The 18,544-nt window shown below is 36.5% G+C and overlaps 1 protein-coding gene across 1 annotated transcript in view; it reads right to left on the reverse strand.

Annotated features, from left to right (window-relative positions):
* Positions 1-18,109, reverse strand: part of LOC139697380 (neurotrimin-like) — a 261,094-nt gene extending 242,985 nt beyond the window's left edge. Inside the window, exon 1 of the mRNA XM_071596058.1 lies at positions 17,990-18,109. Within this exon, the coding sequence (XP_071452159.1) occupies positions 17,990-18,109 (120 nt within the window). The remainder of the gene's footprint in view (positions 1-17,989) is intronic.
* Positions 18,110-18,544: the final 435 nt, after the last annotated feature.

Here is an 18,544-nt window from a genome sequence, read left to right on the forward strand (position 1 = left end):
TCCGTTTCCTCCAAAGCTCCACTCCAATCTCTCTTTCTCCCTCCGGTCTTTCACTCCTCGCTTCTCCTCCCTATTATGCGAGTTGGGGGATTTATCACTCCTCGGCCTATTCCGAACCCCGCTGAATTCCGCTGTGCTTCGTAGGTGGGCTCTACCTCAACCTCTAAGGAAAAGACTTAAGTGACCAATTTGCATGACCAAAGAGGGCCGGCGCAGTGTGTGTGGAGGTAATATGCTTGTATCGAGATTTAATCATTGCACCTGTTTCAACGGGCGCATTGCTTCAATCTTTACGGCATAATTATTTTTATGTGCAGATAATTGCGGAGCGGGACGAAGGCCTAAGTCTAGAACCAGTGGGGTATTTTCTAACTTTCTACGCCAAAAATGAACGTCGTTGGTGTACTCTGCAAATTTTTAATTTATAAATGAGCATTGTGACCCGTTAATATACTGCATTCCCTGGATTGAACGTTTTAAAGATAAATTTATAATTCGAATGTGAAAAATGAAAAGAACTACGAGAAATGCTGCGACAATTACTTTCACGGAATCATCCGCCAATTTACACCGAAATTGGAAAATTTCAGAGCAAAACTTGTTCGCCATGACCGGTAGGCGAGTCCAAATCCCAAAATACCCAATTAATAACTGCACTGATTAAAGCACTCGGCTGGGTATCGAGGGACTCAGGTGCCAACCCAGCTGACGGAATGGTTTTGTACTCAAGTGAAATGCTTTCACTTCGGTGTTTATATAACATCAATTAATCAAATTGTATCTATGAATCCGCAAAGAGATATTTTCTAAATTATATATGTTTGCCATTATTTGCATTTCAATATAAACTAAGAGTGATATTTTGCAAAATATTATCATAACTTTTGGATAATAGGGTAATGAATAGATGTTTTGTAATAATTGTACATGACACTACGCTCAGAAATAGCATTTTTTTCTCAGGCTCTGCAAAACAGAGGTGAAGGTTATCTTACTTCCTGCTAAGGGAATAGCACACTCTATTTTATACTGCACAATCAAAATCTTCCAAGCATATAAATTTTTATCTGTTCTAGTTTCCGAAAGTGCTACGAAATATTACATTGTAATATACATTCGATATTCACTAGGATCATTAATGTTGGTAGACTAGATTCAAAATGATGCGATTACTCTTGGTAAAATACGGGCCAGCACTATAATCACTTCCAAAATAGCAATAGCCAAACCTTAGGTCGATTTGATTGCTGAGGATAGGCAAGTCCACTTTTAACTAGGCTATAGGGCATATCGCATTTAAAAGTTAGCTTTGGATGTAGTTCCGATCCCTGTGCTGCCAGCTATTTCCTTGAAAGATCGACTACCCGGAAAATATCCATCTTGGAGGTTTCCTACGTTTATGGAAAACATAGTAGTATCCGATACTAGTCGACCCAATAGTCCGCCACCCCCTCAGGTTGGTAGTTTGCAATCTTGATTGGCAATGAACTATGTATATTCTTGCTAATATGTTGAATTTGTCATTTTCATGCAAATTGTCTGGAATAACAGTGATGAAGCAATGAAACCTCACGAAGGCACCAAATTTACAGGGACCCGTGATATCATATGCGGGTTACAAACGTATAAAGTATACATTGATCTTTTCTAAAGAGTGTACACATCGTAAAGCGAATATGTATGTATGAACACTCTTATAGAGATAATTCATCACGGCACCTTTATGGCTATAGAACACAGCATGGTGTTTTCTTCTGTGCCACATCAATATTAATAACCTATATACCAGCGTATACGACCGTACAATACGGTACTTTAACTAAAATTTCAATGCTTAAGCAAAAATATATCAATCTGGCAGTCTCAATCATTGCTCATTTTTTTATTTTTTTTCAAGACAATCCATCTATCTGCTAGGATGCAGAAATATTAGATGCTTCATCCTTTACAACTAGATGCCACAGATTCTTTTTGAAGATAAAAACCTTGGAACGGATTTCGGCACACACATGTTTCCTGTTTATGTGACACAATTCATTTTTAGTTCATCTTATCAATGGAGTTTGTTTGGGTGAGAAAAAATTATAGCCCAAAATGGAATCAAGTTTATTCGTCAATTTAAAAAAATTTCATTCCGTCGTAAAGCTTGTGTCTTTCAAGAAAACGATATAACTCTGCGGAGAAAATGTTAATTTTAAGGTAACTCAAGCGTCCTGAATTATTAAAAGTCTGTGCTCGAAAACAACTGAGTTGATCCCAGTTCTAGATCTAGCTTCGGCCCAGTCATCTACCCAATGAATACGAATGGTGATCAATGGTTACCAAGAGTTCGAGTAGCATTTATTCGGGTAAGTAAGATAGATTAGCAGATACTTTCAATATGACACAATATTACAACCTCTATATATTGCTGGCGCAGTCACATGACAGGTTCCATTATTACCAGAAACAAGTTTACTTGTTGCTGGAAGAATATATGTAAAACTTGAAGAAATAAATAGAAGAAAATAATAGGGAAAGATAAAGTTAACGCAAGGCTCAAAGTGGAAAAATTATCATATTGCAGTCTATTAACAATATTGTAACGAAGGTTACATTCCATTACCAAAGGAGACAAGTTTACTTGTTAAAAAAATGTGGTGAAATCGAAAGAAACGATTTGATGACAAAAGCTGTGAGGGAGGATGAAGAGTTAAGCAGAATTAAGGGATTGGAAGAAGAGGGCAATGAGAAAAGACAACGTTAAGGCAAGGCCAAAATTATGATTGCAGAAATTCCTGGCGTTATTTTGTCTCGTCGCACCGTTCCTCCATGAAAATATCCACGAAAGAAGAAATTAACAGAAAAGGAGTGTTAATTAGTTCGGCCGCCATTTGAGCACGTGTGATAGGCGGGTATTCATCGTATGTTTGGCATGCTTTCTGCATTTGGTACATCATATCTGAGACGATGAGGGAAAACATGTTTTAGTGACATCACTTTTTGTGGATAGAGATCCCAAACAATAAGTTGAGATATTTGATATAGTATATTGAAGAGTGATTCTTGAATTTCTACTAATAATCTTTAAATGAATTTCTCGAAATAAGATCTATCAAAACAGTCATGTAGATGCTGCAAAATACAATTGAAAATGAAGCCTAACGTTGAACGGCAACAGGGAGAAAATTGAGTAATTTTGATGCCTCAACTACTGTAATGAGTTTCAAGTTCAATTACTTTTTACTTTCAGGTTGAATGCAATAATAATGTTTGTATTGTTTGGCATAGGGTGTTACTTTATTCACATTTCCAATTTATAAACACGAGAGGGAAAATATGAAATTCCGGTTATTGATCTCACATTTCGTAGGCATGGATCTGACCTCACTGTGCGTTGTCGTTATTGAATGTAGAAGATGAGTTCTGTGGGGACTCATTTATTTCTTGTGATGGATTTAGTTTTAATTCTCAATTATATGTATACAGCCTGAGGCCATCTCTAATATATATTCGAAAAAGTATACGCTCCTTGAGAAATATACTTTCCTGTGAGTAAAATGCGGATACCCGAAACCAAATACCGTATTTCCCCATCGATAACGCTTGCATTATCTATACAAAAATGTTCAGATGATCGAAAAAATGACGATGCGCGTTATGTAATGAAAATTGAAAAAATCCAAACAGACGTATTTTTACACATTCACATCCGATATAGACGTATTTTCACAAACACACTATACATAATTTTTATGCGCATATATATATAAATATATATATATATATATAATATATATTTTATATATATATTATATATATTTTATATATATATTTTATATATATATATATTATATATATTTTATATATATTATATATATTATATATATATATATATATATTATATATATATATATATATATATATATATATATATATATATATATATATATATATATATATATATATATATATATATATATTTATATGCAGATATGCGGCATCCATACACGTTAAGGATAACCATGAAGCCCTGGTCGCGCGGCTTGTATACAAATTCATGATAACTACCAGTTCTGGGTGCGCGTTATTGATGGGAAAATACGATAATATTTTGATAATCGTACATGTGGTACCTGTTCTTGATGATAGTTTCTATAAGGTCAACTAGACCTAAATTATGACATGAAGCCAATGATTCTGAATTAATATAAACTTCATTCAAAGCTTTAAATAACTCCTAATATTGCATGTGACCAAATTGTACCCTTGCATTACAAATACATAATTCTATTCAAGGAATATAATTGGAGATAATTAAAGTGGCGGATTTTTAGAAAGATTTACGAGCTCCTTTCTCTAGGGAAAAAGTTAAAAGTTAAATTATTTTTAGCGCCCGACACAATATAAAAATGATGAGTCGATTTTTTTTACTTTACCGTTAACACAAAAAAATTATGTTTTGAAAATAATGTGATAAGGCGAGACACCACGTTTCGGACCAATCGGGAGACAAAAAAAGGGATGAAATTTATTTCTAAAGTACACTTTGCTTTTGAGCTTGTGGTATTCTATTCCTATTGAAAGAAAAAATCTACATCTTTATCATGCTATGAACAATAGATGACCCACATGAAATGGTGAAAGGTTGAATTAGATTTCCACGGGTACCGTGAATAAGGTTTTATTTGAGCACGTTTTTCCTGATACTATGCTTGAAACATTTGGCTAGCAGGTATGTGCACATGTAATATACTACCTTCCATACTTACCCAATAAGTAAATGTGAAAGATATTTCCAGCGATTCTTTGGATAAACATCAACGTATATAAAATTTAGAGTTTTTGGCAAACGAACCTACTTCCGAATAATGAAATCACTGGCATCAAAAATAAAATTTAAAATAGATTTCATGCAGCTTTTCCCACTTGCTCTCGTCAACAATTATCCTCTTATCTCTCATCACATGCTGAACGATTGCTAGCCGCAGATTACTTCAAACATTTTCTTCCCCTCATCCTATCAATGTATTCAGGAAGATATTATACCGTCGAGTTCACCGAAAAATTCACCTCTTCTACACAGACTTTTCCACAAACTACATTCGTACCGTACAATTTTGCGTCCTAATTAGACATTCTTCATTAATCACGATTATTGTTTAATACTACGTTGACATTGTTTCCCAAATAACTACATGAGTTGTAAATGTCTCAAGATCATATAATAAGGTGTGATATATTATGTATTTTTTCGCTTCTTAAAAAAAATTTTAAGAAAATAATGTAGAGGTATCGAGTTTACGTCCATACAAAACCTATCTCAAACGGCTAACTATCACATAAAATAAGAAATTTAATGCCAACGGTTTATTGTCACCGGTTTTAGGAGATAAACCTATAATGGAAAGTATAATCTTGGAAAAGAAAGTATTCTGTCAAAAGAAAAGTCTACTACTCGTATAACCTATAAACTTGGAAGTATGAAAGCATTAAATTAAAACATGAATGAAACTTAACTTGAAGATGGTCAAACTAAAAATAAGGTGTTAGTGCCTAACATGATACGAGACACAGTAAAATATGATCTCGTACAGTAAACTTTTCCGGTAAGTGAACTACATGAATAGCTTTGGGGGTCTCTATATATCCTCTCATAGGTTAAATGAAAGAAGGATTTTTTCGGTGAAATCGACTGGGGGAAGAAAACTGCGTTATTTTAAAAATAAAAGTATCTTGTTTGTAATTCGGCAAGTTTCATTAGTTAATTACCATCAACACATAAGACATCATCACGTCAGAAAGTAGAATGTAAAAATTATTAAGTTTTGGCAAATCATTTTGCACATGCCCTCGAAAGAAAAGGAAGTAAATGGAATGGAATACGTCCATACGTAGTTGAAAAATATAATGCATTAGTGCGACATATTTGCAAAACACTTTAATATCGAATTATTACGAGATACATATTGCCTATTGTGATCATGAAATATTTCTGAGATAAAAAAAATTCTCCACAAAAGGTGCTTGAGTGTGACGCAATGGGTTATGTCAGTGGCCTGAGCTTTTTGGACATTTCATACATAGGCCTGCCAGCAAAGGAATGGTAAAAAATAAGTATGGCATATCGTCCATATTAGATCTAAACGGCAAAAGGGAAATGATAGCACGCTTAGAATATATAAACTAGATTACTATTCGTTCACAACGATTAGAGTCGAAGAATAAGTAAAAATTAAACAATTAACTTCTCTATCATTTCCCTGGACATTTATGGATAACTTAACACGATAACTGACAAGGTTAAATTTACCTGCCTCTCTTCAATGCTCTATATCCTTAGAGCAGGGGCGCATAAAGGCTTGCGCTGCATGGCAGAGGAGTCGAGGGATTAAATTTACACAATATGCGTTTAAATGCGTATTACACGGATGCACTGTATGCGATTAACTAACCCGAGGAGGCTAATCGGAGGCCCTACATTTCAGAATTTTCTCATTCATTCCGTAGAAAGTAAGGAAATGGTCAAGTCTTCTCATGTTTTTTTTATTCCAACTCCTTTTCGCCTTCTAATTGGAACGCTTTAAGATTCAAAACCAGGCCATTTATGACCTCTTTTTCTCTTCTCGCTGCCGTTATCACCCAATTTCCAACCGTTTCCAGGGACAGGTACTAATGCGGCCCCCATGACATTACTGCATAAACACCGCCGAGAAACGGAGATTTCAATCCTTCATCTTCCGTTGCTCCCCATGACGGACGCTTAATCCTCCACCCAGAAGATGGTCAGAATGGGCCCACAGTTTTTCACATTGTATCACATGCATTTTGCGCACCAAATACGGACGTTGATTTGAATCCAGCCCTCATGAATAATAAAGACACGGCATTTGGATAGAAAAGTGGAGTAGAGGGGAGGTATTATTTCATTTATCCGGCTCTTGGGACTATAAAAAATGTGTACTAGTAGACCGTTTGCTGGAAATATGGACAGCACATTATTTAGATGCTGTTGAGAAATTGAGGATGTTGTTTGCCCATTATAACAAGAATAAGCAGGTTTCTCAAAACTTAATATAAGCATAGTTAAACCACTTTATTAATTTTTGGAATTTTGAAAATGACCAATTTAAGTATTTGTTTTTTACATACTTAAAAATGAGAGTAGAAAATTACAAATGGGCCCTTATGGAGATATTATCTCAGTTTAATTATTCACATAATAATGATAAATATGTAACATGCATCATACTTACTTAGAGCATAATGACATTCATTTGGATTAAAAATATGCTAAACTAGGTAAAGATTATCGATTTAGCTAACGAAATATAACGCAAATATTTCTGTATACGAAATATATAGAAATATATATAAATAATCTACATAGGAAAAATGAGTGTGAGGTGAGTGTATCCATGTAAATATGTAAGTATTGGTGTTTTTGTAATTATATATGCATATATATAATATATATATATATTCATATATATATATATATATATATATATATATATATATATATATATATATATATATTCATATATGTGTGTGTGTATATATATCGAGGAACAATTATCAATACTCCCGCCAGAATAGCACTAAGGATCATTATAACGCACAAGCCCTTCCACCACGCCATACATTTGCACCCATTGCACCCACATATACAAAAAATCTATGCGTACATATATATATAATGCATGTATGTTGTATATGTATATAAATAATGTACAAAATGAGAGCACTAATGCGAAAAAACAAAAATGCAGAAATACAGATGAAAGACAGGTATTCTTCTTTTTTGTGTTTCTGTGTTTTTGCCTTTGTACACACACACATACATATTTAGCGTAGAGTCTCATATATTCATATATGCTTACATATATTCATATATATACGCAGATAAATATATATATATATATATATATATATATATATATATATATATATATATATATATATATATATATATCTGTGTGGGTGGCGGTAGTCCATGGGGACGTTGGTCCGCGTTGGTCTACTGACCGGAGGGGCCCGCATTCAATTCCAGGGCAAGTCTCTCAGCACCTGCAGCTCCACCAAAGCTATGTGATTTTTCGGGTAACAGATATTTCTGGGAAACCATAACCGGCGCAGGGAAAGGAACTAGCCCCGCTAACCTGATGTGTGAATTTCACACGCCGTTGGCCTTAGTACTGGGTGTCTATGTATATATATATATAAATATAAATAAATAAATAAATATACATATATATATATATATATATATATATATATATATATATATATATATATATATATATATATATATATATATATAGATCCAAGAGAGATGGAAGGAGTATATAGAAGAACTGTATGGTAAAGAACTCAGACCAACAAAGTTAGACATTGAAAAAGAAAATGACGTAGAGGAGGACAGCTTAGGTCCAGGCATACTAGACAATGAGATAGAAAGGGCATTAAGGGAGATGAAACTAAATAAGGCCGTGGGGGTAGATAACATTCCCGTGGAACTTTTAAATGCTTAGGAAAATGTGGGAGGAAGAGGCTATATGGGCTGATCCGTAGTATTTATGAGGAGGGAATCTGGCCGGAAGACTTTGTGAGAGCAGTTTTAGTTCCGATTCCGAAAAAGGTAAAGGCCACGTCATGTGAGGACTATAGGACAATTAGTTTGATATCCCACGCAGCTAAATTTGTTCTCAGGATCATAAACAAAAGGATAGAGAGTAGGGCAAATGATTACTTAGGGGATGATCAGTTTGGGTTTAGGAAGGGGAGAGGTACGCGTGATGCCATTGCAGTAATGAGGTTATTAATCGAGAGGAATATAGAACACAACCAGGAGGTATTTGCCTGTTTCGTAGATTTCGAAAAAGCGTTTGATAGAGTGAATTGGGAAAAACTAATGAGTATATTGCAGAAAATAGGAATAGATTGGAGGGAAAGGAGGCTAATCCGCAACCTGTACATGTCTCAGACTGCTCAGGTGCGGGTGGGAAACGGGGAGTCAGGATGGGCAGTGTTAGGAAGGGGTGTAAGGCAGGGTTGCCCATTATCACCGTTGCTGTTCAACCTGTATGCAGAGGAAATGATAAAAGAGGCATGGGAAGAACTCGAGGTAGGAATGAAAGTGGGCGGGGAATTCGTAAAATCAGTTAGGTTTGCTGATGACCAAGCCTTAGTTTGTCAGTCAGCCAAAGGGCTGCAAGCATTGCTGAGTGAATTGGAAATTCAGTGCGACAGGTATGGGATGAGAATCAATATTAATAAAACAAAGGTTATGCGATTTTCTAGGAAGAAAAAGGCCAAGCTTAACATTAAAATAGGAGGGCAAAAACTAGAGCAGGTAGAACAGTTTACGTATCTCGGTAGTGTTTTGGACCAACACGGTCAAAGTAGTAGGGACGTAAGGAGAAGAATTGCGCTAGGCAAAGAGGCTTTCACGAGGAGGAGGGAGTTGATGACGGGGACTTTGAGTAAGGATGTTAAGAAAAGACTAAACTTTGATATGGAGCGTAGCTATGTACGGCGCGGAAACGTGGTCGTTGAAGCAGGAGTATAGACGTAGACTGGAGGCTTTTGAAATGTGGGTGCGGAGAAGAATGGAGAAGGTGAAATGGACAGAGAAGAAAACAAATGAGGAAGTACTTGGTATGGTGGGCGAAGAGAGGGGTTTGTTGGGAGCAATCCTATGGAGGCAGGAAAAGTGGATGAAGGGGGTTTTGACCGACAGTGGGATGTTGAAGACTGTGATAGAGGGTAGAATGTTGGGCAAAAGAGGAAAGGGAAGGAACAGGATAGGGATGTTGGACGGGATGAAGGGAGGAAGAAAGTACTCAGAGATGAAGAGGGACCTGATATAGAGTAGGATGATGGATTTTGTGTTTTGTTAGGAGTAATAAGATATTTGTTTGGTAGTTGTGTCCATCCGAAAACCTACCTTAACCGGTAGATTACCTTAAAAAAAAAAAAAAAAAAAAAAATATATATATATATATATATATATATATATATATATATATATATATATACATAGATACAAGTAAGCGTATGATTGAAAATATAATATAATCAAATTAATTTAAGCAACAAAAAGTATTTAAAACATTAATGGTTTAACATAAAAGTTAGTAAGCCAATCAATCGTAATTATACCAATAGGCTATCTGATCACTGGGACTTGAAATGTGATCACTCGTGGATAATAAAAATATATTACTGACATAATGTCGATAAACAAAAGAAATCGACGAAGCGTTTGCATTTTAATTGAATATGCTGTCATATAATAAAATTAACAAACGAAGCAGTCCAATTTGAATTAAAATAATGTTTGATGAGCAAAAACGAAAATTGTCGAAACTTCACCCCACGCAGCTAAAGATTATACACCGATTTGAAAATTTACTAGCAGTAGAGAAATGAAGAAGTAGACATCAGTAAAAAGAAATGCTTTTTTGAAGAATCACACACAGCTAATGTGAAATACTGCCTTTCAAAAATTAATAAGAGTAAAAAAATAAAGAAGTGACGGTCAGTAAAAGAAACTACTTTTATAAAAAACTGATGAAATACTTCCTGACTGTTTTAATTCATGCGGGCCCCGTAGTCGCTGCTACAAGAAAGCTACCCTCGTCAGATTAAAAATTCAAATGGAAATAAGATACAAGCTAGATATTTTTGAAATAGTTAGTAAAAAAACAGTTTCATTTTTTGGAAACAGTTGCAAGCAGCTTATATTTTGATGTCACTCACATAATACTACAAAATGCTGCAAAAAAAACCATAAAGCAAGTTCTTAGCATCTCGCAATCAATTATTTCCTCGGAAAAAGTGTCAAACCACATTATGTCATATGTATGTAGCAAGGAGTGAAAGAGCTACAGATAGCTTAGGATACAAAAATATACTTTTCCTACAATATGTTTCTAGCATCGACAGTAGTTCTACCAAAATATTTTTAACTGTATTAATATGATGAGGGAATGCCTGAACAAAAACACTAGTTATTTGCAATTATAAAACAGAAAACCTTGATTTAATCGTATTATTCAATTAGCCAAAAAAATAAGAGAAATGGCATTCACAACCCCTAAGTTTTCTTTTCTTCAAACCCTCCACTGAGTTTTCCTTAATCAGTAGTCTTCTTAAGCAAATGACTTAATTAGATGGGACTAGTTTAATGCCGTAAAAATAAAACTACGGAAAAAGGCAATCACTTTTATGCACGTACCGAAATGTCTGACATTTTCCCTACATAATAGTAATTGATATAAAATGAAATACTCAAGTTTTAAGAATTACTTTTTTGTAAGAATTTCAATGCATGTCACTAAAAATGATAAGTATTATTCAAATAAAATGTTTCCTTTGAATAACTGCGAAAAAATTTAAAAAGTTCTCCTTCAAGGTTTAAGCCCAAGGGACTTTATCCAACCTTGGTTTAATTTATTTACATCATCGATTTAAAATACATAGATACACGAAAAAATCATTAATCCTGAATATATGAATACCAATTTTCAGCACATCAACGAAAGGTTTGATTGAAAGAATGATATTATTTGCCTAGGACTTATTTTTTAGTATGAACGTAAGAAACGATTTTGTGAATACCATTAAAATCTAAAGAAATTTCAAAAATGAAATACGGAATATTGTTTTTTCAGAACACTTGGAATTTCTTAAATTTTAAATAGCACTTTAATGCAGGACGTAAAATGTAGCCACACAAAATCATGGTTGTTTTCTCAGTTTACTAATAATTTATTTAAACCTTCATTGGTGCCCGCATTTTAAGAGTTTGATTAACTTTCTGAAGAAACAAAATTTCTTATGAGATGACGGGATACTGACGGTATCATACAGTAAATAGCTACGCCATCAAATATCAAATTCCAATCTATCAGGCGAGTTTGGTACGTTCCTAAGGAGAGCATTATAAGCAAGAATATTTTAATGGTTGCATTAAGGTTATTTATCTGTTCTATCAAAATGAAGTTTCCATGAGCATAAGTTTCCGTGTTCCAAATAACACGCCCTCAGGTTCGGTTTATTCACCGTAAGATAGCCAAAGTTATCCCGTAGAGTGTCTATACGCCGGAAGATTCCGACGACACTTTATCAAAGACATGTTCTCTCTAGTCGACAACTTTTCCGATAACTTTTTCGGTACTTCAATACAAGGAGCGTTACGAATGAACGAGGACACATCGTTGGGATAAAATTTCTTCCTCCAATCATGGAATATAAACGCTACTGTGGATTTGTCGACTAGATACACTGTTTTTGACAGAACTATTGCCGACCATATTATTTCGGGACAGAGAAACTGGGGTTTTCTCTGTGAAACACCATACGAAAAGATGAACATGTGAATAAGTTCGTATTGAACGGTCAAATTGAAAGTCAAATGTATTAAGGACTAAATTTTACTCTAAGTAAATCGAGTCCCTCTTTCAGGAATGGTATAACTTGAAATAAATTTCTCATTTACATCTAGATTTGGGAATATCGTATGAAAAAATAAATGCGATGGAAGGTTTATTCAGATTGGTGTCAAATTGTGTCCTATTAGATAAAGCTAAGAAATGTAGCATTTGTTCGTCTGCGTGCTCATCCCAAAACCTTAGTTATTAAAATACTATTAATAATAACAATTATTATCTTAAAGCTCAACTAATATGTTTTTGTCAGATAATTTTAAAAGATAATCCTAAAACTTAAAAAAATATAAATATGCGTGGATATGTGAATGGCAGCAAGGTCTAGACTATCGCTAGAATGAAAAAGGCCCAAAATAGAAGAATTCGCGAAATCATGCATGCATCGCATTCAACATCGGATGAGGTACTTGTAAAGCAATTTGAATGGAATTTCCGCATATATTGCTTCAAATAAGAAATGCAAAGACAAGTCCTACATTAGTAAACAGTGGAAAATGTTAAAAGACCACCCACACAGAAATTTATCGGGCGTGAGGGATTCAACCGAGGAATGTCGGAAAATTATCTCTAAGAAGAGCAATGGAATGATAGGTAGCGCTTGATACTGGAGATTGGAAAATCGCAAAGACTTGGACGTTATTTGTGTGCGTATGTATATATTAAAGGAGTCAAGGTAAATGGAGAAGAAATTAACATGCTATGGTTTGCAGATGACATTGCAGTAGTGGCGGAAACGCGAGGGGACCTGCAAGTAACTCCAAGTGCTATGGATGAAGTACTGGGGGAACCTAATATGAACGTCAACAAGAAGAAAACTAAAAATCCTTGTGAGTGGAAGAGAAAATCTGAATGCAGATATCACAATTCGAGGCGTGAAACTAGAGAAAGTGGATTCCTTCATCTACCTGGGCAGCAGCGTAACATTGGTTGGAAGAAATTCGATTGACAACAAGCTAAGAATAGCCCAAGCTAAGAATTCATGAAGAAGAGACAATTATTCAAATAACCTATGGCTGGAAATAAGGAAGCCATTCGTCAAGACTTTCTCGTGGAGAATGGCACTCTACGGTTCCGTGACCTGGAACATTGGAAAAGGGTACCAGCGAGGAATAGAAGCCTTTGAAATATGGTGCTGGAGGAGAATGCTGAAGATTAAAGGGACAGACAAAGTAGAAACGAGGAAGTATATAGAAAAGCAGAAGACGATAGGACCATATGGAGAACTCAACGGTAAAGAAGAAATAGATGGATTGGATACACATTGAGGCACAATGGATTGATTAGTAATGTAATAGAAGGAAAACTGGAAGGGAAGGCCAAGAGACACGTACATAGAACAAATTATGAAGGACATAAAACAGAGAAGGTATCAGGAATTGAGGGAATCGACATTAAATGTCTAGAGTAGAATGGAGGGCTGCAGCATACCAATCCTAGGATAGCAATACTGATGATATATAATCTAACAGTCTTGTATATACAAGTGCATGCATCTATATAGTATATATCTGTTTACGGTGTGTTTATTTGTATACATGTATGCATACATTTATATAAAAAACTGCTAAGCGGTGAAAGTATTCGGAAGGTGGTTCAAGTTCTAGTTAAGGAAATATTTTCTGCTTGAAATCCGCACCCTTGCAACTTCATTAGCATTGTGCCCGTCCTCGTTTTTGTTTCTTTTCCTCCTTTTTGTTTCTCCAGCGTGTTTTGATTTGCCTGTTCCAAAAAATGGATCATAGAATCTGTATCAAATTTTCTGTGAAAAACAAAATTAAGTGCGCGAGCACATTCAGAATGTTGAGTGGAGCATATGGAGAAGCTACTTTGGACTGAAGCAACGTTTATCGGTGGTACAAAATGTTCTCAGAGGGCCGAATAGATGTAAACGACGAGGAGCGTGCCGGACGCCCGAGCACGTCAAAAACAGACGGAAACATTGATGAAGTGATGAAAATAGTGTTGACCAATCGTCAAATCACCGTTAGAGAAGTAGCTGAGGACCTATACATTTCGACTGGCTCGTGTCATTCGATTTTTACCAATGATTTTGGCATGGCACGGGTCGCCGTGAAATTCATGCGTAAATATAATTGATTGTATGTATGTGTACATATATCTATATGAATATATATATATATATGTATATATGTGTGTGTATATTATATATATATATATATATATATTTATATATATACGATGGTGGACCTAAAAATAACAGGAATGTTGTTATAGATACGTTAGTTCTCAATATACTTGCATCAAATTTTGTTCACCTTCAAAGTATTCCCAATTGACCACAATGCACTTTTCTAAACGATGCTTCGACTGTTCGGAACATTTCTGCAATTCATTTATCGGAATATCCTTTAGGCCTTCTACCGAATTTGGTTTTACCTCCTCCACAGTGTCAAAACGCATTCCTTTCATGTCCCTTTTGAGTCTGAGAAACGAAATGAAGTCACAGGGAGCTAAATACAGTGAGTAGGGGGCGTGGAAAATCAATGTCATGCCGTTTTTTGTCAAAAACTGCATCACGGAGAGGGTGGTATGAGCCGGCGAGTAGGATGGCGAGGAACAAATTTGCCTGCAACCCTTTTAATATGAAAATTTTCCGATAGAATTCTCTGAATTGAACTCCATGACACTCCAGACATCTCACAGAGTTGATCAATGGTTCTGCGACGGTCTTCACGAATGAGGGCATTGATTTTGTCGACGTTTTCGTCAATTCTTGATGTTGAAGGGCGGCCTGAACGGGGTTGGTCTTCAATGGACATTTCACCATTTTTAAAACGAGCAAACACTCGTAGGCCCTGGTTTTGCTTAGGGCAGCTTCCCCATAAGCAGTCTTGAGCATTACAATAGTTTCCGAGGCCGATTTCCCCGACAGGAAACAAAGTTTCACCGCAGCGCGTTGCTCTTGATAATCCGCCATCACGTTTTTCGCCGAAATGAAAAAAGTTGTTTCAATGAAACAGCTCTCAGGGACGGACCGATCCAGTCACAGCGACGGCGCTGGGCATAGTGACGCAGGAGGCGTGAGCCTGACGTACGACCGGCCAAACAAAGGCTTCCCCATACTCGCTCCTCACCGCAGCCCAATTCCCTTTACTTTTGGGTCCACTGTCGTATGCATACATGTAAGTGTATATATATATATATATATGTATATGAATATATATATATATATATGTTTATATATATATATATATATATATCTATGTTTATATATATATATATATCTATGTTTATATATATATATATATCTATGTTTATATATATATATATATATATCTATGTTTATATATATATATATATATATATGTATATATATATACACACACACCCACACAGATAAATGTACACACGTACACACTCAATCACATTTATAGTGATCCAATAACACGGTGCCTCTTCCATCTTCTGCCACCTAGGACCCTGAAATTTCAAATTTTTCTAACTGAGGTGTCTGTATTTGCAATATCCTGCAGATACGGGAGGACGCAAAATACAGTTTTCATTTACACTGTGCACCCAGAAGAAGGCAAGTGAGTGGGCGTGCGCGGAGGGAGGCCACCTGGCCACCTCTACCTAATTCCCGAAAAAACGGTGCCTCTCTCATCCCACGGCCCTCCTCGCAGGCTTCTCCTTCCGGACGAGATTTTATGCTTACCAAGAAGCAGCAGACGCCCCCAGTTTATTTCTCATTACCCTTTGTTGCCTTGATGACGCGGGAAGGAGGAGTGTAATTCGCCCACTGGCGCGGCCGTGAGGGGGGTTGGGGTGTTTGTGGAGGGGGAAGGGAAATTACAGCGACACTCCGCGAGGCGTGGCGAAAAAGGGAACCAGTACGTGAACAAGGCTTCATTTTTTTACTTCCTTGCCCTCTCACCACCATTCACTCCCATCCTTTCTCCTCTATCTCCCGTCCCAGTCCCCGGGAAACCCTGATCCCCCCTGTCCCTCCCTCATCCTTGAGATCCTCTCCTTGAGTGGAGAAATCCCACGGAGAGAGACAAAAACGCACGAGGTACAATATGCGTGGGTGGTGGGCGAGACTTAACTTGCGACGGTGGCGGTAGGTGGAGTCAGAGAGGGATCAAAAATTGTTCGGGGGGAGGGGGGAAGAGAGGAAAGGGTAACGGGGGTAACATGGAAGATGCTGGGGATAGCGAGCGGGAGGGGGGAGGGTGAGTGGGAGAAGGAAAGGGGGGGATCCTGAACTACTCCATCCAACGTCTGGTAAGTGAATCTTGGCTAGATTGAAGTGCCAGTGGTTGGGATGAAATGAGATGAAACAAGAAGCCGTTCCATTTCACAACATCCACGTTCTCTTTACTCGCGCCTAAGCTTGTTTTTATTTCTATTTCATAGCTCTCGTTTTTTTGTTTTTTTTTCATGAAACAGAAAATTTTATTTATCCCCAAGCGAAGTTTTTATTTATTTCGGGAATATTTTCTTTTTAAGCCCGCACCGCAGTGGCCTGGGATGGAAACACTTTCGGAAGTGAAGTCCTTTTATGTTCACCACTTCCTGTCAATTTATTTTTCGGCGCGCAGTGCAGACAATGGGCGTTAATTGGCACCGGCGCGCAGGTGATTACGTTTTTTGTGAAAGAGTCAATAAACGTCCGCTTTGTTCGAAGGAAACTTCTTTGAATATTTTACCGCCGCATCACGCGGACTTCTTTGTATCGGACAGACTTGCTGAAATTGTGTCTCTTCACATTCGCATGTTAATATCCTCACCGCATTTTCATGAAATGCGCTCATTATAAGTATTTTTTCCTGCTCAAGTAGTGGGCTTCCATTCTCGTGGTGTACTCGCAGCCAAAATGAGACCCAAGACCAAGATTAAATTTCTAACACAAATGTACCCCTGCAACATAATATTTATATGGAGTGCTTTCTTTAGACTCTCTCGTGCAGTTCAAGTCCAGTTTAATGAAATTAGACTTGAAAAAACTATCAAGATTTGGGCCGCGGTCATTTGATTTCCACAATTATTTGTGCAGTTGGGTCATAAAAGTCACATATAACGTACACAAAACACAATAGTGATAAATCCTAAATGCATTAAATTCCCTTAAATTAATTTACGACAAATGTATATCTGAGCACACTAGTCAGCATTTGCGCCGAGATAGGATCTCTGAACAACATTGAAAAGTAACCGCAGGGAAGTTTACTTAGGAGGAGAACGGCCATTTAAACGTAATAAATGCACAGTGATACTCAAAATATGCCACACTGCGCTAATATGATGGAATGCTTAAGCGAGAAAAAAAACCTTTTTCACGTATAATTCCGACAACAGATCATATGCTTAATTTTCAGCCAAATGAGAGGGCTGATTTATTTCACCTCTTTCTTTTATACTCACACTCTCTCGCAAACAATCAATTAACATATAGGTAGAAAAAACTTTTTTCAGTTCCCGTCATTCCTTAATTAAAAACTCTTTGATGGTTGATAAAAATGATAGAAAAAAGGTATTTTGGGTATTTGTAGAAGTATTGGAAAGAAGTTTTATCATCCCCTTCAAATCCTTACCTTGTAGGTTCCGAGGTCTTCCACGACGCAGGTTAGGGTTGCATCTCTGCCCACGCTTATCGTTACGTTTGATATCGGCTCGGCAAATTTGGGAACATCTGAATCGAAAGAAAAAGGCATTTGAGTTGAAAGAGATAAGATTAACTTACAAATAGTACATTTATTTCAAGAAAATGAAATATGTTCTCACTTATTTGGATATACAAGGTTTTTCTATAAAGTACATGTAACAACTTTTTCCTGACTTGTTTGAAAGTGCTGAATTCAGACCGTCGGTTAAGTGTGTGCATGATCGCAGATCGTATTGGCATTGATAAGATGACAGTGCACACCATTACACTGAAAATTTGGCGATGCGAAAGATCTGCGCTAAAATCGTCCCGAAGGCCTTGACGGACGACAAAAAAGCAGAGTGAGTAAAGAAGAGAGCTAGCGAAGGCCTTCTGCAACGCGACGCGACGATTTTCCGACGCCCTTATAAACCCGACTTGGCACCAACCGACTATTTTCTATTTCCAAAAGTGAAATTCTCCCTCAAAGGACAGCACCATGGGA

The sequence above is a fragment of the Hetaerina americana genome, unplaced genomic scaffold, assembly GCF_022747635.1.
Source record: "Hetaerina americana unplaced genomic scaffold, ioHetAmer1.1.p SCAF_74, whole genome shotgun sequence".
Classification (NCBI taxonomy): domain Eukaryota; kingdom Metazoa; phylum Arthropoda; class Insecta; order Odonata; family Calopterygidae; genus Hetaerina; species Hetaerina americana.